The 27,701-nt window shown below is 45.8% G+C and overlaps 1 protein-coding gene across 1 annotated transcript in view; it reads right to left on the reverse strand.

The window, feature by feature from the left end:
* Nucleotides 1-27,701, reverse strand: part of LOC139422691 (potassium/sodium hyperpolarization-activated cyclic nucleotide-gated channel 1) — a 159,919-nt gene that overhangs the window by 120,115 nt on the left and 12,103 nt on the right. The window contains exon 2 of the mRNA XM_071173904.1: nt 13,962-14,385. Coding sequence (XP_071030005.1) covers nt 13,962-14,385 — 424 coding nt within the window. The remainder of the gene's footprint in view (nt 1-13,961; nt 14,386-27,701) is intronic.

A 27,701-nucleotide genomic window follows, 5' to 3' on the forward strand; every position in this document is an offset into this window, starting at 1 on the left:
GGTTAAGGACAGCTAAGTGTCTTAACATAGGGGGGATATGGGGTTAAGGACAGCTAGGGGGATATGGGGTTAAGGACAGCTAAGTGTCTTAACATATGGGGTTAAGGACAGCTAAGTGTCTTAACATAGGGGGGATATTGGGTTAAGGATGGCTAAGTGTCTTGGCATAGGGGGATATGGGGTTAAGGATGGCTAAGTGTCTTAGCATAGCGGGATATGGGGTTAAGGATGGCTAAGTGTCTTAGTATAGGGGGATATGGGGTTAAGGACTGCTAAGTGTCTTAGCATAGGGGGAAATGGGGTTAAGGACAGCTAGGGGGATATGGGGTTAAGGACAGCTAAGTGTCTTAACATAGGGGGGATATGGGGTTAAGGACAGCTAAGTGTCTTAACATAGGGGAGATATGGGGTTAAGCACAGCTAGGGGGATATGGGGTTAAGGACAGCTAAGTGTCTTAACATAGGGGGGATATGGGGTTAAGGACAGCTAAGTGTCTTAACATAGGGGGGATATGGGGTTAAGGACAGCTAGGGGGATATGGGGTTAAGGACAGCTAAGTGTCTTAACATAGGGGGGATATGGGGTTAAGGACAGCTAGGGGGATATGGGGTTAAGGACAGCTAAGTGTCTTAACATATGGGGTTAAGGACAGCTAAGTGTCTTAACATAGGGGGGATATTGGGTTAAGGATGGCTAAGTGTCTTGGCATAGGGGGATATGGGGTTAAGGATGGCTAAGTGTCTTGGGATATGGGGTTAAGGATAGCTAAGTGGCTTGGCATAGGGGGATATGGGGTTAAGGATGGCTAAGTGTCTTAGCATAGGGGGATATGGGGTTAAGGATGGCTAAGAGTCTTAGCATAGCGGGATATGGGGTTAAGGATGGCTAAGTGTCTTAGCATAGCGGGATATGGGGTTAAGGATGGCTAAGTGTCTTAGCATAGGGGGATATGGGGTTAAGGACTGCTAAGTGTCTTAGCATAGGGGGAAATGGGGTTAAGGATGGCTAAGTGTCTTAGCATAGGGGGATATGGGGTTAAGGACTGCTAAGTGTCTTAGCATAGGGGGAAATGGGGTTAAGGACAGCTAAGTGTCTTAGCATAGGGGGAAATGGGGTTAAGGACAGCTAAGTGTCTTAGCATAGGGGGAAATGGGGTTAAGGACAGCTAAGTATCTTAGCATAGGGTTAAATGGGGTTAAGGACAGCTAAGTGTCTTAGCATAGGGGGAAATGGGGCTACGTGTACTGTGGCTGGAGTCCTCTCAGGTCATAGTGTGATCCTAGATCAGTTTGTAGGCTGCTGTCTTGCCAACTCCTATTGTGGCTGTCATGCCAAGACACAAACAGGCTACTCAAGTTATTGGAGTGTACAAATAAAAGCTACCGGGTTCTCCAGCCAAAGGACAGGAGTCTTATTCATTCTTCCTCATTGAGCAGAGCTTGACTAGACAAATATGTGACCTGACTCCATCCAGTAGGACCACGTTTACAGCGCAGGCTAGGCACTCAGTGTTCTCTCTATGGGACCTTGTTTAGGGTCCCAAAGGGGGTACGAGACCATCGGAAAGAGGAATCACAAGATCTTGTTTATTTCTGCAAGGCACAATGCAACCAGGCAATCTGCTGCTGAGTCAAGATTGTTAAATGAGAGGAAGGGAGATGAAATTGCATTAGCGTCCCAACCCAGAGAAACATTAGCTGTTTGTTGAATCAAATTAAGCAGTACATTATGGTCCAGAGCAAATTGCCCTTTAACTGTCGTAACACATTTAATTAACTAAATTCTCGAAAAACAACTCAGATAAATCAAGTGAATAAACAGGAGTTTATGTCAGGAAATGTGTTTTTTTTTCTCTCTTTTTGGGAAATGGGAATATAGACTATAGACAGAGACAAGGATTTATGGTGAAACACCCAATAATGACTAGAGGGAACATACTGTGTGTTATATTGATGTACTAGCATAACGTATAACACACTGATAATATGTGTATGAAACGCTACACACTGAGAGCTGAGTAATCAAAATGGCTGTCAGTTTCCGTGCTCAGGGTCTAACACAACTCAGGCTTCCCCCTCCTCTGTACGCTGACAGAATTCCCTTCCCTAAGAATTCCCAAGCCTTGAAATAGGTCTGTCAAAACGCAGTCACCCACCCACCCTGTCTCACACAGCATGCGTGGAAGAGGGAAGACAGAAGATCTGCTTAGGCTGTCAGAAGCCTGAACAGTTTACTGGTCGCTACAGCAACAGTACCATTTCTACACAAAACAACAGAGCACCTGCAATCCCTCAGCCAATCATACCCCTGTTCCCCCGTGCAGTATTTGCATATGAGAATTTCACCTCGCGTAACTGGGTGATTCCCACAGCTCCTGATCGGGTTGGGTCTCTACATTACATTATATTACAATAATGTGTCATTTAAAACAACAATGAATACCTAAAAAGAAGATGTTATATTATTTTAATATTGGAGTAATGTAAATGTTTTTCAGAAGAACAAACAAGCAGGTAAATGGTAACTCGAACAACACCAATTTCAGATCATGTCTCTCCACTTCTCAGTCAACTGGCAGGTAGATTCTCGAGCGTTTTTTAAATATAATATATATATACATTTTTTAAAGGTAGACATGACCAGAGATGAAGCAAAGGGGATATACCATAGGAGCCCATGGGTACTGCTATCTCACACACACACACACACACACCAATGTGACTGAGAGTATTGGTCTGAGAGAGTACGGTATCTTGTGGTGACCCAGTGGCAGCAGTATCAAGGACTTGGCTTGACAAACTGTTCCTGTGGCAGGTGGTGTGTGTGTGTGTGTGTGTGTGTGTGTGTGTGTGTGTGTGTGTGTGTGTGTGTGTGTGTGTGTGTGTGTGTGTACGTGTGTGTGTGTGTGTGTGTGTGTGTGTGTGTACGTGTGTGTACGTGTGTGTACGTGTGTGTGTACGTGTTATTGCGCCAGGTGTTAAACTAGCCTAATATTTGGCACTGGACCACACTCCTACTGATAAGGCAAAATACACGATGAACTCAGACCAACTGTCTACAGTACGTGCTCTGGCCAGACCTGGGTTCAAATACTATTTGAAATAATTTAAAACACTATACCTGGGCTTGATTGAGCTAGCCTGAAACAATGGAACCAATAAAATACCCCCAATGAGCGTCACCCCCTCCAATCTGGCACTGCAGGCAGACTAGAGCAAACGCTAAAGGTATTTTTAATATTTCAAAATGTATTTGAACCCAGGCTCTGGCTCTTGTATTTGCTCCTATCCCTGAAAAGTCACCCAGTCCTGTCACACAAGTCTGACTGAGCAAATCAATACATGTTTTAGACCTTTATCTTTGACTGAAATGTTCTTATGGAAAAAAAATGATGAACAAAACAAGGTTGCTGGCATCAATGTCTCAGGTGCCACCTATTGCCGATGTTTCCTGTAGCAAGGAACTGAAGCCCCTAATCTACTCAATGGGTGCTGCACTGCAGCTGTCCTCTGCACTAGCCTCTCCAATCTAGTGTGTGTGTGTGTGTGTGTGTGTGTGTGTGTGTGTGTGTGTGTGTGTGTGTGTGTGTGTGTGTGCCTAGCTGTGTGTGTGTATATCAGAGAGGTTGGTGAAAAATAGCAGAATACATTTTTTCTCTCCATCTCCTATGGAACAATAAAGTATATCTTATCTTACCTCTTAATGAATTATATCTTTGACATTTATTTAGTGGAACAATACATTTTGAATTTGTCTTGGTAGAAATGTTATTTTAAAGGAATATATTATATATTTTGAATTGGCAATAGGAGAGAGTGGGGTAAATTGAGCCAGAGGTAAGTTGAGCCCCCCTTGTTTCTAGGAAACCATACAGCTAATTAATAATTTGATGAAATATTTAAGAAGAGGTCATCATTTCATGAAGTCTGTGAAGGAAGAAACCACACGGAAAAAGTGGTAAGCAAGTACGTAACCCCATACCTGTCCTGTGACTCACCTTACCCCATACCTGTCCTGTGACTCACCTTACCCCATACCTGTCCTGTGACTCACCTTACCCCATACCTGTCCTGTGACTCACCTTACCCCATACCTGTCCTGTGACTCACCTTACCCCATACCTGTCCTGTGACTCACCTTACCCCATACCTGTCCTGGGACTCACCTTACCCCATACCTGTCCTGTGACTCACCTTACCCCATACCTGTCCTGTGACTCACCTTACCCCATACCTGTCCTGTGACTCACCTTACCCCATACCTGTCCTGTGACTCACCTTACCCCATACCTGTCCTGTGACTCACCTTACCCCATACCTGTCCTGTGACTCACCTTACCCCATACCTGTCCTGCGAATGACCTAACCCCATACCTGTCCTGAGACTCACCTTACCCCATACCTGTCCTGTGACTCACCTTACCCCATACCTGTCCTGTGACTCACCTTACCCCATACCTGTCCTGTGACTCACCTTACCCCATACCTGTCCTGTGACTCACCTTACCCCATACCTGTCCTGTGACTCACCTTACCCCATACCTGTCCTGTGAATGGCCTAACCCCATACCTGTCCTGAGACTCACCTTACCCCATACCTGTCCTGTGACTCACCTTACCCCATACCTGTCCTGCGAATGACCTAACCCCATACCTGTCCTGAGACTCACCTTACCCCATACCTGTCCTAGGACTCACCTTACCCCATACCTATCCTGGGGCTCACCTTACTCACCTAACCCCATACCTGTCCTGAGACTCACCTAACCCCATACCTGTCCTGGGACTCACCTTACTCACCTAACCCCATACCTGTCCTGAGACTCACCTAACCCCATACCTGTCCTGCGACTCACCTTACTCACCTAACCCCATACCTGTCCTGAGACTCACCTTACCCCATATCTGTCCTGCGACTCACCTAACCCCATACCTGTCCTGGGACTCACCTTACCCCATACCTGTCCTGGGACTCACCTTACCCCATACCTGTCCTGCGACTCACCTTACCCCATACCTGTCCTGGGACTCACCTTACCCAATACCTGTCCTGGGACTCACCTTACCCCATACCTGTCCTGCAACTCCCCTTACCCCATACCTGTCCTGGGACTTACCTTACCCAATACCTGTCCTGGGACTCACCTAACCCCATACCTGTCCTGGGACTCACCTTACCCAATACCTGTCCTGGGACTCACCTTACCTCATACCTGTCCTGGGACTCACCTTACCCCATACCTGTTCTGGGACTCACCTTACCCCAACATCCGGAAATATACATAGATATCTTTGTTAGAAAGAATACACTATTTCCTTTGATGAAGCGATGCTGAATGTAAATAATGGCTCAATTTAACCCACTCTTCCCTACAGATGAATAGTCTATGAATAGGATGTATGAGATTATTTGACAACACAGCCTACATCATGGTTACGTCACATCACCACGGTTACGTCACCATGGTCGACTTGATGGCAAATAGAACGGATGTAACAGCACCTGTGATCTGCTTGGTACCTCCTCCTTGTTTCCAACACGGGGTCTTGGGTCTGAACTTAACAACGATCTGAACCAAATGTAACCTACTCCAGTTCAATACTGCTCTGCTCTCTCTCTCTCTCTCTCTCTCTCTCTGTTCAGGATGTCCCTCTTGTGTTGCCAACCATTGAACTAGATACAGTACACAGGTCAGTTGGCTCACATTCTCCTCTTCTAAGATCAATTACCAACCTGCTAAGTCATGAATCACTAAGGCTCAGGCCACCTCTCTTCCCTCAGGTAGACAGAGGGTTTCTTAAAGAGAAGGTGACAGGCCTCTTAAAGAGACAGTGTGATTGGCTGCTTTAAAGATGCAAGGCAATTGTTGACACTGTAATTTAACGCATCAGTTGACCTGGATCCCTTGCGCAACCTTTACAATGAAGATATGCAATTGGAGAAAATATATATGGTTTACAGTTTAGCTCCCCATAATGTGGGCCTGACTATTAACCAGTTTACAGTTGAGCTCCCCATTAATGTGGGCCTGACTATTAACCAGTTTACAGTTGAGCTCCCCATTAATGTGGGCCTGACTACTAACCAGTTTACAGTTGAGCTCCCCATTAATGTGGGCCTGACTATTAACCAGTTTACAGTTGAGCTCCCCATTTAATGTGGGCCTGACTAACCAGTTTACAGTTTAGCTCGCCATTAATGTGGGCCTGACTATTAACCAGTTTACAGTTGAGATCCCCATTTAATGTGGGCCTGACTATTAACCAGTTTACAGTTTAGCGCCCCATTAATGTGGGCCTGACTATTAACCAGTTTACAGTTGAGCTCGCCATTAATGTGGGCCTGACTATTAACCAGTTTACAGTTTAGCTCCCCATTAATGTGGGCCTGACTATTAACCAGTTTACAGTTGAGATCCCCATTACTGTGGGCCTGACTATCAACCAGTTTACATTTAAATCATGTATCTACTGTCTCTATCTCTATTTCTTCTAGTGCTGAATTGATGCTACCTTTATTTTTTATTTTTTATATTTCACCTTTATTTAACTAGGCAAGTCAGTTAAGAACAAATTCTTATTTTCAATGATGGCCTACCAGGGAACAGTGGGTTAACTGCCTTGTTCAGGGACAGAACAACAGATTTATACCTTGTCAGCTCAGGGATTTGATCTTGCAACCTTTCGGTTACTAGTCCAACACTAACCACTAGGCTACCTGCCGCAACCAGATGGGATCTCACAAGCCCTATGATGGTGCTAGAATTCGGTAGAGAGAGGACCAACCTGAGTCCCCGTGGTGGGGCTATGATCCAGCAGAGAGAGGACCAACCTGGGTCCCCGTGGTGGGGCTATGATCTGGCAGAGAGAGGACCAACCTGAGTCCCCATGGTGGGACTATGATCCGGTAGAGAGAGGACCAACCTGAGTCCCCGTGGTGGGGCTATGATCCGGCAGAGAGAGGACCAACCTGAGTCCCCATGGTGGGGCTATGATCCGGTAGAGAGAGGACCAACCTGAGTCCCCGTGGTGGGGCTATGATCCGGTAGAGAGAGGACCAACCTGAGTCCTCGTGGTGGGGCAATGATCCAGCAGAGAGAGGACCAACCTGAGTCCCCGTGGTGGGGCTATGATCCGGTAGAGAGAGGACCAACCTGAGTCCCCGTGGTGGGGCTATGATCCGGTAGAGAGAGGACCAACCTGAATCCCCGTGGTGGGACTATGATCCGGTAGAGAGAGGACCAACCTGAGTCCTCGTGGTGGGGCTATGATCTGGCAGAGAGAGGACCAACCTGAGTCCTCGTGGTGGGGCTATGATCCGGTAGAGAGAGGACCAACCTGAGTCCTCGTGGTGGGACTATGATCCGGTAGAGAGAGGACCAACCTGAATCCCCGTGGTGGGACTATGATCCGGTAGAGAGAGGACCAACCTGAGTCCTCGTGGTGGGGCTATGATCTGGCAGAGAGAGGACCAACCTGAGTCCTCGTGGTGGGGCTATGATCCGGTAGAGAGAGGACCAACCTGAGTCCTCGTGGTGGGGCTATGATCCGGTAGAGAGAGGACCAACCTGAATCCCCGTGGTGGGACTATGATCCGGTAGAGAGAGGACCAACCTGAGTCCTCGTGGTGGGGCTATGATCTGGCAGAGAGAGGACCAACCTGAGTCCCCGTGGTGGGGCTATGATCCGGTAGAGAGAGGACCAACCTGAGTCCCGGTGGTGGGACTATGATCCGGTAGAGAGAGGACCAACCTGAGTGTCCGTGGTGGGGCTATGATCCGGTAGAGAGAGGACCAACCGTGATGTATTGTTGTCTCTACTTCTTGCCTTTGTGCTGTTGTCTGTGCCCAATAATGTTTGTACAGTGTCTTGTGTTGCTACCATGTTGTTGTCATGTTGTTTTGCTACCATGCTGTGTTGTCATGTGTTGCTGCCTTGCTATGGTGTTGTCTTAGGTCCCTCTTTATGTAGTGTTGTTGTGTCTCTCTTGTCGTGTCCTATATTTTCATTTTTAATCCCAGCCCCGTCCCCGCAGGAGACCTTTTACCTTTTGGTAGGCCGTTATTATAACTGACCTGACTTGCCTAGTTAAATAAAGGTTAAATAAAAATAAATACTATTACATGTAAACCAAAATAGTTTGAGATAAGTGGTTATGAGCCTTCCACCAGTCCCCTCCCTCTGAGGTCAGAGACCAGAGACAGTGGCGGCTTTTCCATCAGTCCCCTCCCTCTGAGGTCAGAGACAGTGGCGGCTCTTCCATCATTCCCCTCCCTCCCTCCCTCTGCAGTCAGACAGAGACTGTGGCAGCTCTTCCATCAGTCCCATCTCCTCCTCTGAGGTTAGAGACAAGAGACAGTGGCAGCTCTTCCATCAGTCCCCTCTCTCCCTCCCTCTGAGGTAAGAGACCAGAGACAGAGGCAGCTCTTCCATCAGTCCCCTCTCTCCCTCCTTCTGAGGTAAGAGACCAGAGACAGTGGCAGCTCTTCCATCAGTCCCCTCCCTTCTCTGCTGTCAGAGACTGAGTGATATAATGGCCTAGCAACACCAGAGAGAGAAAAACACACAGGAAAATTTCACAAAGGCTAGTAAATATCTGCATTGCTGGCTTTTTGGGGCTTTAGGCTGGGTATCTGTGAAGCTCTTTGTGACAACTGCTGATGTAAGAAGGGCTTTATAAAATAAATGTGATTGATTCATAAATAAATAATATAACACGAATATGTTGAGACATGCAGAGATATTCTAGAGGCTACACATAGCATTCTTAAGGAATCAGTGGCTGGCTGCTCAGTCTACAGAGACTGTTCTAATGGATAATGAAGAGAATAATACTGTCTGGCTTGTGTTTCTCTCAGCCCCTTGTGAGATAAAGAGCTGTATCTGGCTCTGGCCTCTGCAGGGAAAGGGAAGGGGCTGATGGAAGAGCTGTCACTGTCTCCATCTCTGAAAGCAGAGGGAGGGAGGGAGGGAGAGAGGGGACTGTTGGAAGAGCTGTCACTGTCTCCATCTCTGAAAGCAGAGGGAGGGAGGGAGGGAGAGAGGGGACTGTTGGAAGAGCTGCCACTGTCTATGGCAGTAGAGGGAGGGAGGGAGTGGACTGATGAAAGAGCTGCCACTGTCAATTAAATTAAATTCAAAGGGCTTTATTGGCATGGGTAACATATTGTTACATTGCCAAAGCAAGTGAAATAGATAATACACTCACAAAAGTTCCAAAATAATAGAGACATTTTCAATGTCATATTATGGCTATACACAGTGTTGTAACGATGTGCAAATATTTCAAGTACAAAAAGGGAAAATAAATCAACATTATTATGGGTTGTATTTACAATGGTGGTTGCCCCGTTCTTGTGGCAACAGGTCACACATCTTGCTGCTGTGATGGCAAACTGTGGTATATCACCCAAATAGATATTGGAGTTTATCAAAAAAAAATGTTTTTTTTTTTTTTTCAAATTCTTTGTGCTTCTGTGTAATCTGAGGGAAATTTGTGTCTCTAGTATGGTCATACATTTGGCAAGAGTTTTTGGAAGTGCAGCTCAGTTTCCACCTCATTTTGTGAGCAGTATGCACGGTGGCCTCTCTCAAGTCTGTACAAAGCTTTCCTTAAGTTTGGGTCAGCCACAGTGGTCAGCTATTCTGTGCCACTGTGTACTATATGTTTAGGGCCAAATAGTATTCTAGTTTACTCTGTCTTTTGTTAATTCTTTCCAATGTGTCAAGTAATTATCTTTTTTGTTTTCTCATGATTCGGTTGGGTCTAATTGTGCTGCTGTCCTGGGGCTCTGTGGGGTGTGTTTGTGTTTGTGAACAGAGCCCCAGTACTAGCTTGCTTATGGGACTCTTCCCCAGGTTCATCTCTCTGTAGGTGATGGCTTTGTTATGGAAGGTTTGGGAATCGCTTCCTTTAAGGTGGTTGTAGAATTTAATGTCTATTTTATGGATTTTGATAATTAGCAGGTATTAGCTTAATTCTGCTCTGCATGCATTATTTGGTGTTTTACATTGTTCACCGAGAGTCTCAATTTGGTGTTTGTCCCATCTGTCTATGGCAGTAGAGGGAGGTAGGGGAATGATTGAAGAGCTACCACTGTATCTGTTTATGGCAGTAGAGGGAGGGAGGGGAATGATTGAAGAGCTACCACTGTATCTGTCTATGGCAGTAGAGGGAGGGAGGGGAATGATTGAAGAGCTACCACTGTATCTGTTTATGGCAGTAGAGGGAGGGAGGGGAATGATTGAAGAACTACCACTGTATCTATCTATGGCAGTAGAGGGAGGGAGGGGAATGATTGAAGAACTACCACTGTATCTATCTATGGCAGTAGAGGATGGGAGGGAAATGATTGAAGAGCTACCACTGTATCTGTCTATGGCAGTAGAGGGAGGGAGGGGAATGATTGAAGAGCTACCACTGTATCTATCTATGGCAGTAGAGGATGGGAGGGAAATGATTGAAGAGCTACCACTGTATCTGTCTATGGCAGTAGAGGGAGGGAGGGGAATGATTGAAGAGCTACCACTGTATCTGTTTATGGCAGTAGAGGGAGGGAGGGGAATGATTGAAGAACTACCACTGTATCTATCTATGGCAGTAGAGGAAGGGAGGGAAATGATTGAAGAGCTACCACTGTATCTGTCTATGGCAGTAGAGGGAGGGAGGGATGTGATTGAAGAGCTACCACTGTATCTGTCTATGGCAGTAGAGGGAGGGAGGGAGGGGAATGATTGAAGAGCCACTGTATCTGTCTATGGCAGTAGAGGGAGGGAGGGGAATGATTGAAGAGCCCCTGTATCTGTCTATGGCAGTAGAGGGAGGGAGGGGAATGATTGAAGAGCCCCTGTATCTGTCTATGGCAGTAGAGGGAGGGAGGGGAATGATTGAAGAGCCACTGTATCTGTCTATGGCAGTAGAGGGAGGGAGGGGAATGATTGAAGAGCCACTGTATCTGTCTATGGCAGTAGAGGGAGGGAGGGGAATGATTGAAGAGCCACTGTATCTGTCTATGGCAGTAGAAGGAGGGAGGGGAATGATTGAAGAGCCACTGTATCTGTCTATGGCAGTAGAGGGAGGGAGGGGAATGATTGAAGAGCCACTGTATCTGTCTATGGCAGTAGAGGGAGGGGACTGGCCAGACAGAGGAACGACAGGAATGCTGAGGACAGTGGCTCCAGACTGCAGAAGGCCCTGGCTGCACCATCGAGATCTTCGTAATCCAACAGAAAGGGTCTAATTTAATGATGGACTGCAGCGTTGGGCCATCGTGACAGCAGTGGGCTGTGTTTATCCCTTCGTTGTGTGGTTATCTACTGTGGGATGGATAACGCGTTACGACAGCTTGGTGTACGACTGACTGAGTGCCCACTCCCTTTTCCTCTGACTGGGTTGGATACTGGTTATGTCCCAAATGCCAAGCTGTTGCCTATATAGTGCACTATTTTTAACCAGAGCCTTATGGGCAATATATAGGGCATAAGGGTACCATTTCGGGACATAGACACAGTGTGTCGGTTTCTTTCACTCTCGGTTTATTAATCTGTTAATTTCATCTGGTTACACCGAAATAACTATCTATTCCATACAGTGGGCCAAACAAGGCTGTCGAGAGAGAGAGAGAGAGAGAGAGAGAGAGAGAGAGAGAGAGAGAGAGAGAGAGAGAGAGAGAGAGAGAGAGAGAGAGAGAGAGAGAGAGAGAGAGAGAGAGAGAGAGAGAGAGAGAGAGAGAGAGAGAGAGAGAGAGAGAGAGAGAGAGAGAGAGAGAGAGAGAGAGAGCAGTTTGTCACTGCAATTTTGTATTATATTTGAATTATCAACCATCCGTGTAAAAACATGGAATATGATTTTCCGCTTCTAACGTCCTCTACCGTGCAATGGTGTTGTTCCTATGTCAGGCACAGCTGTGTAAACTGTATCATGTGGACTACACATTTCAGCCTGTGCCAGAAATGAACTATCTAGAGGTTAGACCTTGGCAACAGCACAGGAGCTGTACGGTTTGTGCCAGCAGGTCTAGCTGGTCTCTGGTTGAATCAGACAATCAAAACCACTTAGAGCAGACCTGGGTTCAACTACTTTATCTGTGTTTTATTCAGCTTGTCTGGAATAATGGACCAATAGAATTGTTCTGTGGGAGAATGTATCCCACCCATCGGGCACTCCATTCAGGCTAAAGCAAATGATGATAGGACGGGCTCAGAGAAGGGCTTGACAGCAGTGTCATGGTAACCCTTAATTGTGAAGGTAAGAAAAATAATGAAGTCATTGCTTGCTGAGAAAACAGCTGAGTATTAAAGAGGAGAGGAGAGCAGGAAGAGGAGGAGTGGTAGACAGAGGAAGAGGCAGAGCAGGAGGAGGAGCTACAGGACAGTGGTAGACAGAGGGAGAGGCGGAGCAGGAGGAGGAGCTACAGGACAGTGGTAGACAGAGGGAGAGGCGGAGCAAGAGGAGGAGCTACAGGACAGTGGTAGACAGAGGGAGAGGCGGAACAGGAGGAGGAGCTACAGGACAGTGGTAGACAGAAGGAGAGGCGGAGCAGGAGGAGGAGCTACAGGACAGTGGTAGACAGAGGGAGAGGCGGAGCAAGAGGAGGAGCTACAGGACAGTGTTAGAGGGAGAGGCGGAGCAGGAGGAGGAGCTACAGGACAGTGGTAGACAGAGGGAGAGGCGGAGCAGGAGGAGGAGCTACAGGACAGTGGTAGACAGAGGGAGAGGCGGAACAGGAGGAGGAGCTACAGGACAGTGGTAGACAGAGGGAGAGGCGGAGCAGGAGGAGGAGCTACAGGACAGTGGTAGACAGAGGGAGAGGCGGAGCAAGAGGAGGAGCTACAGGACAGTGTTAGCGGGAGAGGCGGAGCAGGAGGAGGAGCTACAGGACAGTGGTAGACAGAGGGAGAGGCGGAGCAAGAGGAGGAGCTACAGGACAGTGGTAGACAGAGGGAGAGGCGGAGCAGGAGGAGGAGCTACAAGACAGTGGTAGACAGAGGGAGAGGCGGAGCAAGAGGAGGAGCTACAGGACAGTGGTAGACAGAGGGAGAGGCGGAGCAGGAGGAGGAGCTAAAAGACAGTGGTAGACAGAGGGAGAGGCAGAGCAAGAGGAGGAGAAACAGGAATGTGGTAGACAGAGGGAGAGGCGGAGCAGGAGGAGGAGCTACAAGACAGAAACATTACATTAGGTTATGTGGACAGGTTTGTAATGAATTAATGTCGGAGCACAAAGCCTATTGGCACAGAATCTCCGGTCTGAGAATTTGCTTTTGACCTCATTGAGGTCTCCCATTTTCAAACGTCACTGCGGGAGCATCAGCTTTCTGGCACATGATCATAGTTTGCACATTTTGCAAATTCATTTTGATCAATTGATCAGCTAAGTAAAGGAATGATTGGGAGAGTATTACCAGCTGGTTAAACGGAGTGAGTGACTCATGGTGAAGTGAAATAGCTCAATAAGAGGGTAATGAGTTACAATCACTCTCTCCCTCTCTCTCTTTCTCTCTCTACCTCCCACTGTTTAGTGGCAGTGGCATTCTGCCTGTTTAAGGGACCGAGAAGAGGAAGGCACTTTCTGAAATAATTCACTACCCCGCTACCTTTTTCTGGCCTCTTTTACTGTGATATGGATTTCAAATGTTACTGAAGTGAAAGTGACAGTGTCAGTTAGGTTAACTTGCAGATAGTCAGTATTTGGATAATGAGAGTTGGTCTGTGACAGACTACGGGGAGAAAGAGAGAGAAAATAGGGCTTTGGGGTTTTGTCGTGACCTTTGACATTCTGGTAGAGAGACAAATACAAACACGAACATGCATGGTGGCACTCTCTCTCGTGACCTTTTTCCTCCCTCATACACCCATGAACACATTAAGGTGAGTACACACACACGAATGCACACGCACACACACACACACACACACACACACACATACACACACACACACACTTTTTTACTGCATCTCTTACCTCCTCCCACTGGTGTATGTATCTGATGAGCCGGGAAAGTCTCAGTAGCCTCAGAAGAGACAGAATCTTAGTAAACCTCACGATCCTCAGCGCCCTCGCCGTCTTGTACACCTCTGAGTCAAACCCCTTTTCCACTATTAGAAATATATAATCCACTGGTATGGACGAGAGGAAGTCGACCACAAACCAGCTCTTCAGGTAGTTCATCTTTATGACCTTGGGGTCCAGGATGATCTCGGAGCTCTCCTCGTTGACGATCCCCGTGCGGAAGTTCATGACCAGATCCACGAGGAAGATGGTGTCTGATGCGACGTTGAATATTAGCCAGGTGGTGGTGGTCTGCTCCGAGAAGAAGGTTATTCCTACAGGAATGATGATCAGGTTCCCCATCATCATGACCAGCATTACCAAGTCCCAGTAGAACCTACAGCAGACAGAGAAAGGATTAACAAATAATATTAGAACAAACAGATGTGTCAAAAAAGAATGGCTGGAATGTGTGAATATACACTATAGTTACATAGTACTGCACCAGTAGAACCTAGAACAAACAGGAAACATACTGTACTGTACCAGTAGAACCTAGAACAAACATGAAACATACTGTACCAGTAGAACCTAGAACAAACAGGAAACATACTGTACCAGTAGAACCTAGAACAAACAGGAAACATACTGTACTGTACCAGTAGAACCTAGAACAAACATGAAACATACTGTACCAGTAGAACCTAGAACAAACAGTAAACATACTGTACCAGTAGAACCTAGAACAAACAGGAAACATACTGTACTGTACCAGTAGAACCTAGAGCAAACATTAAACATACTGTACTGTACCAGTAGAACCTAGAACAAACAGGAAACATACTGTACTGTACCAGTAGAACCTAGAACAAACAGGAAACACACTGTACTGTACCAGTAGAACCTAGAACAAACAGGAAACATACTGTACTGTACCAGTAGAACCTAGAAAAAACAGGAAACATGCTGTACTGTACCAGTAGAACCTAGAACAAACAGGAAACATACTGTACTGTACCAGTAGAACCTAGAACAAACAGGAAACATGCTGTACTGTACCAGTAGAACCTAGAACAAACAGGAAACATGCTGTACTGTACCAGTAGAACCTAGAACAAACAGGAAACACACTGTACTGTACCAATAGTACCTAGAACAAACAGGAAACATACTGTACTGTACCAGTAGAACCTAGAACAAACAGGAAACATACTGTACTGTACCAGTAGAACCTAGAACAAACAGGAAACATACTGTACTGTACCAGTAGAACCTAGAACAAACAGGAAACATACTGTACTGTACCAGTAGAACCTAAAACAAACAGGAAACATACTGTACTGTACCAGTAGAACCTAGAACAAACAGGAAACATGCTGTACTGTACCAGTAGAACCTAGAACAAACAGGAAACATGCTGTACTGTACCAGTAGAACCTAGAACAAACAGGAAACATACTGTACTGTACCAGTAGAACCTAGAACAAACAGGAAACATACTGTACCAGTAGAACCTAGAACAAACAGGAAACATACTGTACCAGTAGAACCTAGAACAAACAGGAAACATACTGTAATGTACCAGTAGAACCTAGAGCAAACAGGAAACATACTGTACTGTACCAGTAGAACCTAGAACAAACAGGAAACATACTGTACTGTACCAGTAGAACCTAGAACAAACAGGAAACATACTGTACCAGTAGAACCTAGAACAAACAGGAAACATACTGTACCAGTAGAACCTAGAGCAAACAGGACACATTTAAAAAAAAATGGAATCAAACCACAACCCAGGCATTGCTAGCGCCATGTACCTAGCTCTTTAATATCAACTGAGCCACACAGACGTACAGTACATGGCGGGATGCATGGTTGGATACATGGCTAGATACATGGCTGGATACATGGCTAGATACATGGCTGGATACATGGCTGGATACATGGTTGGATACATGGCTGGATACATGGCTGGATACATGGTTGGATACATGGCTGGATACATGAATGGATACATGGCTGGATACATGGCTAGATACATGGTTGGATACATGGCTAGATACATGGCTGGATACATGGCTGGATACATGGTTGGATACATGGCTGCATACATGGTTAGATACATGGCTGGATACATGGTTGGATACATGGCTGGATACATGGTTGGATACATGGCTGGATACATGGTTGGATACATGGTTGGGTACATGGCTGGATACATGGCTGGATACATGGCTGGATACATGGTTGGATACATGGCTGGATACATGGTTGGATACATGGCTAGATACATGGCTGGACTGTACACACAATAGAGAAATCTGTGTGGGTGTGAATACACTATATCTGTATGCCTGTATGCCTAAACCCAGACATCATCCATAGACAGAGGCTGGAGGGCTAAACCCAGACATCATCCATAAACAGAGGCGGAGGGCTAAACCCAGACATCATCCATAAACAGAGGCTGGAGGGCTAAACCCAGACATCATCCATAGACAGAGGCTGGAGGGATAAACCCAGACATCATCCATAAACAGAGGCTGGAGGGCTAAACCAAGACATCATCCACAGACAGAGGATGGTGGGCTAAACCCAGACATCATCCATAGACAGAGGCTGGTGGGCTAAACCCAGACATCATCCACAGACAGAGGCTGGAGGGCTAAACCCAGACATCATCCCCAGACAGAGGCTGGTGGGCTAAACCCAGACATCATCCATAAACAGAGGCTGGAGGGCTAAACCCAGACATCATCCATAGACAGAAGCTGGGTAGAGGACAATCTGACTCTACCAACATTACAGCACAGGAGGTTGGTGGCACCTTAATTGGGAATGATGGGCTCGTAGTAATGGCCGGAGCAGAATAAGTGGAGTGGTATCAAATACATCAAACACGTGGTTTCCATGGTTTCCATGTGTCTGATGCCATTCCATTTTGCTCCGTTCTGGCCATTATTATGAGCCGTGCTCCCCTCAGCAGCCTCCACTGATTACATGATGTCTCTGTGATGTCTCTGTGATGTCTCTGTGAGGTCTCTGTGAGGTCTCTGTGAGGTCTCTGTGATGTCTCTGTGAGGTCTCTGTGAGGTCTCTGTGATGTCTCTGTGAGGTCTCTGTGATGTCTCTGTGAGGTCTCTGTGATGTCTCTGTGATGTCTCTGTGAGGTCTCTGTGAGGTCTATGGGACATTTCTCCGTGGAATATCACTTCAAAACCGGCTATTCTCATTTATGTGTGATGGCAGACAACCCAGACCTTCAAAAAAGCACGAAAAACACAACAGGCATAAATGAATCTGCAAGCCCACACATGGAGTCTTCTATGTTGAGACTGTTTTTTTCTCTCTGGGGGCTGGGTGGGTATGGCAAACGTTTTGAAACAGAGTGAAGCATGGAAGGTACTATCCGAACTTTGTCCAATAAGAAATGTTTAATTTTTGTTTTATTTTCTAAAAATGTTTTGCTTACTCGGTGCCCTACCGAACACTGTTCCCTACTCTGAACACTGTTCCCTACTCTGAACACTGTTCCCTACTCTGAACACTGTTCCCTACTCTGAACACTGTTCCCTACTCTGAACACTGTTCCCTACACTGAACACTGTTCCCTACTCTGAACACTGTTCCCTACTCTGAACACTGTTCCCTACTCTGAACACTGTTCCCTACTCTGAACACTGTTCCCTACTCTGAACAGTGTTTCCTACTCTGAACACTGTTCCCTACTCTGAACACTGTTCCCTACTCTGAACACTGTTCCCTACTCTGAACACTGTTCCCTACTCTGAACAGTGTTTCCTACTCTGAACACTGTGCCCTATTGAACACTGTGCCCTATTGAACACTGTGCCCTATTGAACACTGTGCCCTATTGAACACTGTGCCCTATTGAACACTGTGCCCTACTGAACACTGTGCCCTACTGAACACTGTGCCCTATTGAACACTGTGCCCTATTGAACACTGTGCCCTATTGAACACTGTGCCCTATTGAACACTGTGCCCTATTGAACACTGTGCCCTATTGAACACTGTGCCCTATTGAACACTGTGCCCTATTGAACACTGTGCCCTATTGAACACTGTGCCCTATTGAACACTGTGCCCTATTGAACACTGTGCCCTATTGAACACTGTGCCCTATTGAACACTGTGCCCTACTGAACACTGTGCCCTATTGAACACTGTGCCCTATTGAACACTGTGCCCTACTGAACACTGTGCCCTACTGAACACTGTGCCCTACTGAACACTGTGCCCTATTGAACACTGTGCCCTACTGAACACTGTGCCCTATTGAACACTGTGCCCTATTGAACACTGTGCCCTATTGAACACTGTGCCCTATTGAACACTGTGCCCTATTGAACACTGTGCCCTATTGAACACTGTGCCCTACTGAACACTGTGCCCTACTGAACACTGTGCCCTATTGAACACTGTGCCCTATTGAACACTGTGCCCTACTGAACACTGTGCCCTACTGAACACTGTGCCCTACTGAACACTGTGCCCTATTGAACACTGTGCCCTATTGAACACTGTGCCCTACTGAACACTGTGCCCTATTGAACACTGTGCCCTATTGAACACTGTGCCCTACTGAACACTGTGCCCTACTGAACACTGTGCCCTATTGAACACTGTGCCCTATTGAACACTGTGCCCTATTGAACACTGTGCCCTACTGAACACTGTGCCCTATTGAACACTGTGCCCTATTGAACACTGTGCCCTACTGAACACTGTGCCCTACTGAACACTGTGCCCTATTGAACACTGTGCCCTATTGAACACTGTGCCCTATTGAACACTGTGCCCTACTGAACACTGTGCCCTACTGAACGCAAACCTCCTCCTGATTATTGTCTGTGTTGATGTGTCTGTCTGTCTTCCGATCAGAGAAGCCACAAATGATCCATGATGGGGCGCCCAGCTGGCCGGGCTGAGGGAGTCTGATCCGTCAAACATTCACAAAATGTCCTGCTGGCCTAGGCCTAATGATAAGGCCGTTCCATCTCATCCATGGCACTAAAATAGATGCTTTCCAGAATCCTATCTCGTGCTAAAAACTGTCCGGTGACGCCCGTCGATGTCGATGCCCGGCTGGACTGGAGGTGCGTCCCAAACGGCACCCTATTCCCTATGTCATACACTACTTTCAACCAGAGTCCTTATTAGCCCTGGTTGAAAGTAGTCCACTATATAAGGAACAGGGTTCCATTTGGAACGCGACAGACTGATTTGGAGGTGCACTCTGCGGGCTGTAATGGATCTGTTTAACTAAAGCAAGCAGCAGACAGTGGTTGAGTCCTTGCTTTATAAATATCTGAAGATCATGTGTCAGGTAATTGTCTGCACTTCAGCTAAACGGTCATTTCACTGGGTTAATAATAGACAGATTGGTATATTTATAAAACCAGACAAGGCATCTCTGATCTCTTATAAATGACTGGCAGTCAGGGTGGAATATTCTCAGCTTGTTTGAAACCACCATGTCACAAATGTATAGAATGAGCCTGTCTGGGGAATTTCTAAATGTAAATTAAGACAGGCCAAATCACTGGGCAAATGTGACTGGTAAAAACCCTTGTGAGTTAAAAACAAGCACAAAATATGACATTTTTGAGTGTCAGAAGTATTAAACCTTGTTACATTACCAGTAAATATCGCCAATTCATCTCATTTATTTTGTCTCTGAGAGAGGTCATCTAGTCAGATTATAATTTCATCTAAGGCAACTCTCTAACCATCACATTTACTTGTACATTTGAGACAATTAGCAGATGCTCTTGTCCAGTAGTGAGTGCATACATTTTCATCATTTTTTGTTTGTACTTGTTGGCTAATCTGTCAACAACCAGAGAGCAGAACAGAAGAGCATTCAGCTAGGAACAACGCTGTGGAATGTTCAGATAGAAATATGTTAGGCAGAACAAACATGCCACTCTCTGACATGTAGAATAAGGACTCATGCCAGCCCTATTCAATACAGTTCTACCTGCAACATTCCAAAATATTTGCCTACTACTGAACATGACACGGACCTCAACAGAGAGATCACATGGTCAAGAATTAGAATCCAGAATTACTACCTGAAGTCCGTCACAAGGACAAGGTCATTGTTTATGTACTCAACTGATAAACAAACCAACAGGGGCCATTTTAAATTTCACAACTAATTTCTCCCATTAGCCAGTGTGTTCCGCTGTTGCACCAAATAGAATGTAGATCTCGTAGTTATTCCAGAATGGTGTTGTTCTACATTCAATCCAATGACTAAGCAGCAACTGATGGAATTGTTCTGTGATGTACTGAAACTACTGTATGTGTAAAAACACAGAGACCAGCACTGCTAATTGGGAAGCACCAGAGGGCATGAATTTGGTCAAAAGTAAGACACTGGCTGTGTGTGAAAAGGCTCACTATATAGCACACTGGTTTTGAACAGGGCCCATAGGGCTTTGCTCAAAGGTAGTGCACTATATAGGAAATAGATGGGGTGCCATTTCGGACTGATCCATGGACTTGGGGAAATGTTTACATCTTCCTTCGTTAGGCTACGTTAGGATACCTGTCTGATGTGGGTAAAAATAGAAGCTAGACCCAGCCACATAAATAATAAACAACGCGCCAAACAGTTACACAACTCTGGAAATAGAAGGTTTGCTTCAGTGTTGTTATTGGAATCTGAAGATGTCCGGGTTTGATAACACAATTCTGCTGTGACATATTAGAATTTAACATTTTATTTTTTATCAATATATTGTGATTACAGCCTATTTCAAATAACCTTCACTCAAGGTACAACAGTGCTGTTGGTGAGGCTGTTGAGACTTACTGTAGTCAAGGATGATATTACTTGCTAAAAAGTAATAATCTCCTTCATTCGATCAATGCAACAAAAGATATTTGATTATCTTTTGTTAAAAAACGTAAATTAGAGTGAGAGCAGTGGCATTGTCATCAGGGTTCAATTATACAAGATGGCAAAGCAGTAATGTCATGTCAAGCAACAATGTCATCTGGACATGGTGCTATCTGGTCATGGTGCTATCTGGTCATGGTGCTATCTGGTCATGGTGCTATCTGGTCTTGGTGCTATCTGGTCATGGTGCTATCTGGTCATGGTGCTATCTGGTCATGGTGCTATCTGGTCATGGTGCTATCTGGTCATGGTGCTATCTGGACATGGTGCTATCTGGACATGGTGCTATCTGGACATGGTCATGCTATCTGGACATGGTCATGCTATCTGGACATGGTCATGCTATCTGGACATGGTAATGCTATCTGGACATGGTCATGCTATCTGGACATGGTCATGCTATCTGGACATGGTCATGCTATCTGGACATGGTCATGCTATCTGGACATGGTAATGCTATCTGGACATGGTCATGCTATCTGGACATGGTCATGCTATCTGGACATGGTCATGCTATCTGGACATGGTCATGCTATCTGGACATGGTGCTATCTGGACATGGTCATGCTATCTGGACATGGTGCTATCTGGACATGGTCATGCTATCTGGATATGGTCATGCTATCTGGACATGGTCATGCTATCTGGAAATGGTCATGCTATCTGGACATGGTCATGTTATCTGGACATGGTGCTATTTGGACATTGTCATGCTATCTGGAAATGGTCATACTATCTGGACGTGGTGCTATCTGGACATAGTCATGATATCTGGACATGGTCATGCTATCTGGAAATGGTCATGCTATCTGGAAATGGTCATGCTATCTGGACATGGTCTATCTGGATAAAGTCATGCTATCTGGACATGGTCATGCTATCTGGAAATGGTCATACTATCTGGACATGGTCTACCTGGATAAAGTCATGGTATCTGGATATGGTGCTATCTGGACATGGTCATGCTATCTGGACATGGTCTATCTGGATAAAGTCATGCAATCTGGACATGGTCATGCCATCTGGAAATGGTCATGCTATCTGGACATGGTCATGCTATCTGGACATGGTCATGCTATCTGGACATGGTCATGTTATCTGGACATGGTGCTATTTGGACATTGTCATGCTATCTGGAAATGGTCATACTATCAGGACATGGTGCTATCTGGACATAGTCATGATATCTGGACATGGTCATGCTATCTGGAAATGTTGCTATCTGCACATGGTCATGCTATCTGGACATGGTCTATCTGGATAAAGTCATGCAATCTGGACATGGTTATGCTTTCTGGATATGGTCATGCTATCTGGATATGGTGCTATCTGGACATGGTCATGCTATCTGGACATGGTGCTATCTGGATATGGTCATGCTATCTGCACATGGTCATACAATCTGGATATGGTCATACTATCTGGATATGGTCATGCTATCTGGACATGGTGCTATCAGGACATGGTGCTATCAGGACATGGTCATGCTATCTGGACATGGTCATGCTATCTGGATATGGTGCTGTCTGGACATGGTCATGCTATCAGGATATGGTCATGCTATCTGGAAATGGTCATGCTATCTGGACATGGTCATGCTTTCTGGAAATGGTCATGCTATCTGGACATGGTCATGTTATCTGGACATGGTGCTATTTGGACATTGTCATGCTATCTGGAAATGGTCATGCTATCTGGACATGGTCATGTTATCTGGACATGGTGCTATCTGGACTTAGTCATGATATCTGGAAATGTTGCTATCTGGACATGGTCATGCTATCTGGAAATGTTGCTATCTGGACATGGTGCTATCTGGACATGGTCATGCTATCTGGAAATGGTCATGCTATCTGTACATGGTCATGCTATCTGGAAATGTTGCTATCTAGACTTGGTCATGCTATCTGGACATGGTGCTATCTGCACATGGTCATGCTATCTGGACATGGTCTATCTGGATAAAGTCATGCAATCTGGACATGGTCATGCTATCTGGACATGGTGCTATCTGGATATGGTCATGCTATCTGGACATGGTGCTATCTGCACATGGTCATAAAATCTGGATATGGTCATGCTATCTGGATATGGTAATTCTATCTGGACATATTGCTATCAGGACATGGTCATGCTATTCATGCTATCTGGACATGGTGCTATCTGGATATGGTCATGCTATCTGGATATGGTCATGCTATCTGGATATGGTCATGCTATCTGGGCATGGTGCAATCTGGACATGGTGCTATCAGGACATGGTCGTGCTATCTGAACATGGTGCTATCTGGATATGGTCATGCTATCTGGATATGGTCATGCTATCTGGAAATGGTGCTATCAGGACATGGTCATGCTATCTTGATATGGTCATGCTTTCTGGACATGTTGCTATCAGGACATGGTCATGCTATCAGGATATGGTCATGCTATCTGGGCATGGTGCTATCTGGACATGGTGCTATCTGGACATGGTCATGATATCTGGACATGGTCATGCTATCTGGATATGGTCATGCTATCTGGATATGGTCATGCTATCTGGATATGTTCATGCTATCTGGACATGGTCATGCTATCTGGACATGGTCATGAAATCTGGACATGGTCATGCTATCTGGACATGGCCATGCAATCTGGACATGGTCATGCAATCTGGATATGGTGCTATCTGGACTTGGTCATGATATCCGAACATTGTCATGCTATCTGGACATGGTGCTATCTGGACATGGTCATGATATCTGGATATGGTCATGCTATCTGGACATGGTGCTATCAAGACATGGTCATGCTATCTGGACATGGTGCTATCTGGATATGGTCATGCTATCTGGACATGGTGCTATCTGGACATGGTCATGATATCTGGACATGGTCATGCTATCTGGACATGGTCATGCTATCTGGACATGGTGCTATCTGGACATGGTCATGATATCTGGACATGGTCATGCTATCTGGATATGGTCATGCTATCAGGATATGGTCATGCTATCTGGACATGGTGCTATCTGGACATGGTCATGCTATCTGGACATGGCCATGCAATCTGGACATGGTCATGCTATCTGGACATGGTCATGATATCTGGACATGGTCATACTATCTGGACATGGTCATGCTATCTGGACATGTTGCTATCAGGACATGGTCATGCTATCAGGATATGGTCATGCTATCTGGACATGGTCATGCTATCTGGATATGGTCATGCTATCTGGATATGGTCATGCTATCTGGATATGTTCATGCTATCTGGACATGGTCATGCTATCTGGACATGGTCATGAAATCTGGACATGGTCATGCTATCTGGACATGGCCATGCATTCTGGACATGGTCATGCTATCTGGACATGGTCATGCTATCTGGACATGGTCATGCAATCTGGATATGGTGCTATCTGGACTTGGTCATGATATCCGAACATTGTCATGCTATCTGGACATGGTGCTATCTGGACATGGTCATGATATCTGGATATGGTCATGCTATCTGGACATGGTGCTATCAAGACATGGTCTTGCTATCTGGACATGGTGCTATCTGGACATGGTCATGATATCTGGACATGGTCATGCTATCTGGACATGGTCATGCTATCTGGATATGGTCATGCTATCAGGATATGGTCATGCTATCTGGACATGGTGCTATCTGGACATGGTCATAATATCTGGACATGGTCATACTATCTGGACATGGTCATGCTATCTGGACATGTTGCTATCAGGACATGGTCATGCTATCAGGATATGGTCATGCTATCTGGGCATGACGCTATCTGGACATGGTGCTATCTGGACATGGTCATGATATCTGGACATGGTCATGCTATCTGGATATGGTCATGCTATCTGGATATGGTCATGCTATCTGGATATGTTCATGCTATCTGGACATGGTCATGCTATCTGGACATGGTCATGAAATCTGGACATGGTCATGCTATCTGGACATGGCCATGCAATCTGGACATGGTCATGCTATCTGGACATGGTCATGCTATCTGGACATGGTCATGCAATCTGGATATGGTGCTATCTGGACTTGGTCATGATATCCGAACATTGTCATGCTATCTGGACATGGTGCTATCTGGACATGGTCATGATATCTGGATATGGTCATGCTATCTGGACATGGTGCTATCAAGACATGGTCTTGCTATCTGGACATGGTGCTATCTGGATATGGTCATGCTATCTGGACATGGTGCTATCTGGACATGGTCATGATATCTGGACATGGTCATGCTATCTGGACATGGTGCTATCTGGACATGGTCATGCTATCTGGACATGGTCATGCTATCTGGATATGGTCATGCTATCAGGATATGGTCATGCTATCTGGACATGGTGCTATCTGGATATGGTCATGCTATCTGGACATGGTGCTATCTGGACATGGTCATGCTATCTGGATATGGTCATGCTATCAGGATATGGTCATGCTATCTGGACATGGTGCTATCTGGACATGGTCATAATATCTGGACATGGTCATGCTATCTGGGCATGGTCATGCTATCTGGACATGGTGCTATCTGGACATGGTCATGCTATCTGGACATGGCCATGCAGTCTGGACATGGTCATGCTATCTGGGCATGGTCCTGCTATCTGGGCATGGTGCTATCTGGACATGGTCATGCTATCTGGACATGGTCATGCTATCTGGACATGGTCATGATATCTGGACATGGTCATGCTATCTGGACATGGTCATGCTATCTAGATATGGTCATGCTATCTGGGCATGGTCATGCTATCTGGACATGGTGCTATCTGGACATGGTCATGCTATCTGGACATGGCCATGCAATCTGGACATGGTCATGCTATCTGGACATGGTCATGATATCTGGACATGGTCATACTATCTGGACATGGTCATGCTATCTGTACATTGTCATGATATCTGGACATGGTGCTATCAGGACATGGTCATGCTATCTGGACATGGTCATACTATCTGGACATGGTCATGATATCTGGACATGGTGCTATCTGGATATGGTCATGCTATCTGGACATGGTGCTATCTGGACATGGTCATGCTATCTGGATATGGTCATGCTATCTGGACATGGTGCTATCAGGACATGGTCATGCTATCTGGATATGGTCATGCTATCTGGATATGGTCATGCTATCTGGACATGGTGCTATCAGGACAAGGTCATGCTATCTGGATATGGTCATGCTATCTGGGCATGGTGCAATCTGGACATGGTGCTATCAGGACATGGTCGTGCTATCTGGACATGGTGCTATCTGGATATGGTCATGCTATCTGGACATGGTGCTATCTGGACATGGTCATGCTATCTGGATATGGTCATGCTATCTGGATATGGTCATGCTATCTGGACATGGTCATGCTATCTGGACATGGTGCTATCTGGACATGGTCATGCTATCTGGACATGGTCATGCAATCTGGACATGGTGCTATCTGGACTTGGTCATGATATCCGAACATTGTCATGCTATCTGGACATGGTGCTATCTGGACATGGTCATGATATCTGGACATGGTCATGATATCTGGACATGGTGCTATCTGGGCATGGTGCTATCTGTAAATGGTCATGCTATCTTGAAATGGTCATGCTATCTTGAAATGGTCATCCTATCTGTACATTGTCATGATATCTGGACATGGTGCTATCTGGATATGGTCATGCTATCTGGACATGGTGATATCTGGACATGGTCATGCTATCAGGACATGGTCGTGCTATCTGGACATGGTGCTATCTGGATATGGTCATGCTATCTGGACATGGTGCTATCTGGACATGGTCATGCTATCAGGACATGGTCATGCTATCTGGATACGGTCATGCTTTCTGGACATGTTGCTATCAGGACATGGTCATGCTATCAGGATATGGTCATGCTATCTGGGCATGGTGCTATCTGGACATGGTCATGCTATTTGGACATGGTCATGATATCTGGACATGGTCATGCTATCTGGATATGGTCATGCTATCTGGACATGGTGCTATCTGGACATGGTCATGCAATCTGGACATGGTCATGCTATCTGGACATGGTCATGCTATCTGGACATGGTCATGCAATCTGGACATGGTGCTATCTGGACATGGTCATGATATCCGAACATTGTCATGCTATCTGGACATGGTGCTATCTGGACATGGTCATGATATCTGGACATGGTGCTATCTGGACATGGTGCTATCTGGACATGGTCATGTTATCTGGACATGGTGCTATCTGTAAATGGTCATGATATCTTGAAATAGTCATGCTATCTTGAAATGGTCATCCTATCAGTACATTGTCATGATATCTGGACATGGTGCTATCAGGACATGGTCATGCTGTCTGGACATGGTCATCCTATCTGGACATGGTGCTATCTGGACATGGTCATGTTATCTGGACATGGTCATACTATCTGGACATGGTGCTATCTGGACATGGTGCTATCTGGACATGGTCATGTTATCTGGACATGGTCATGCTATCTGGACATGGTCATGCTATCTGGACATGGTCATACTATCTGGACATTGTCATGCTATCTGGACATGGTGCTATCTGAACATGGTCATGCTATCTGGACATGGTCATGCAATCTGGACATGGTGCTATCTGGACTTGGTCATGATATCCGAACATTGTCATGCTATCTGGACATGGTGCTATCAGGACATGGTCATGATATCTGGACATGGTCATGATATCTGGACATGGTGCTATCTGGGCATGGTGCTATCTGTAAATGGTCATGCTATCTT

This window comes from Oncorhynchus clarkii, chromosome 12, assembly GCF_045791955.1.
Source record: "Oncorhynchus clarkii lewisi isolate Uvic-CL-2024 chromosome 12, UVic_Ocla_1.0, whole genome shotgun sequence".
In the NCBI taxonomy this organism is placed as follows: Eukaryota; Metazoa; Chordata; class Actinopteri; order Salmoniformes; family Salmonidae; genus Oncorhynchus; species Oncorhynchus clarkii.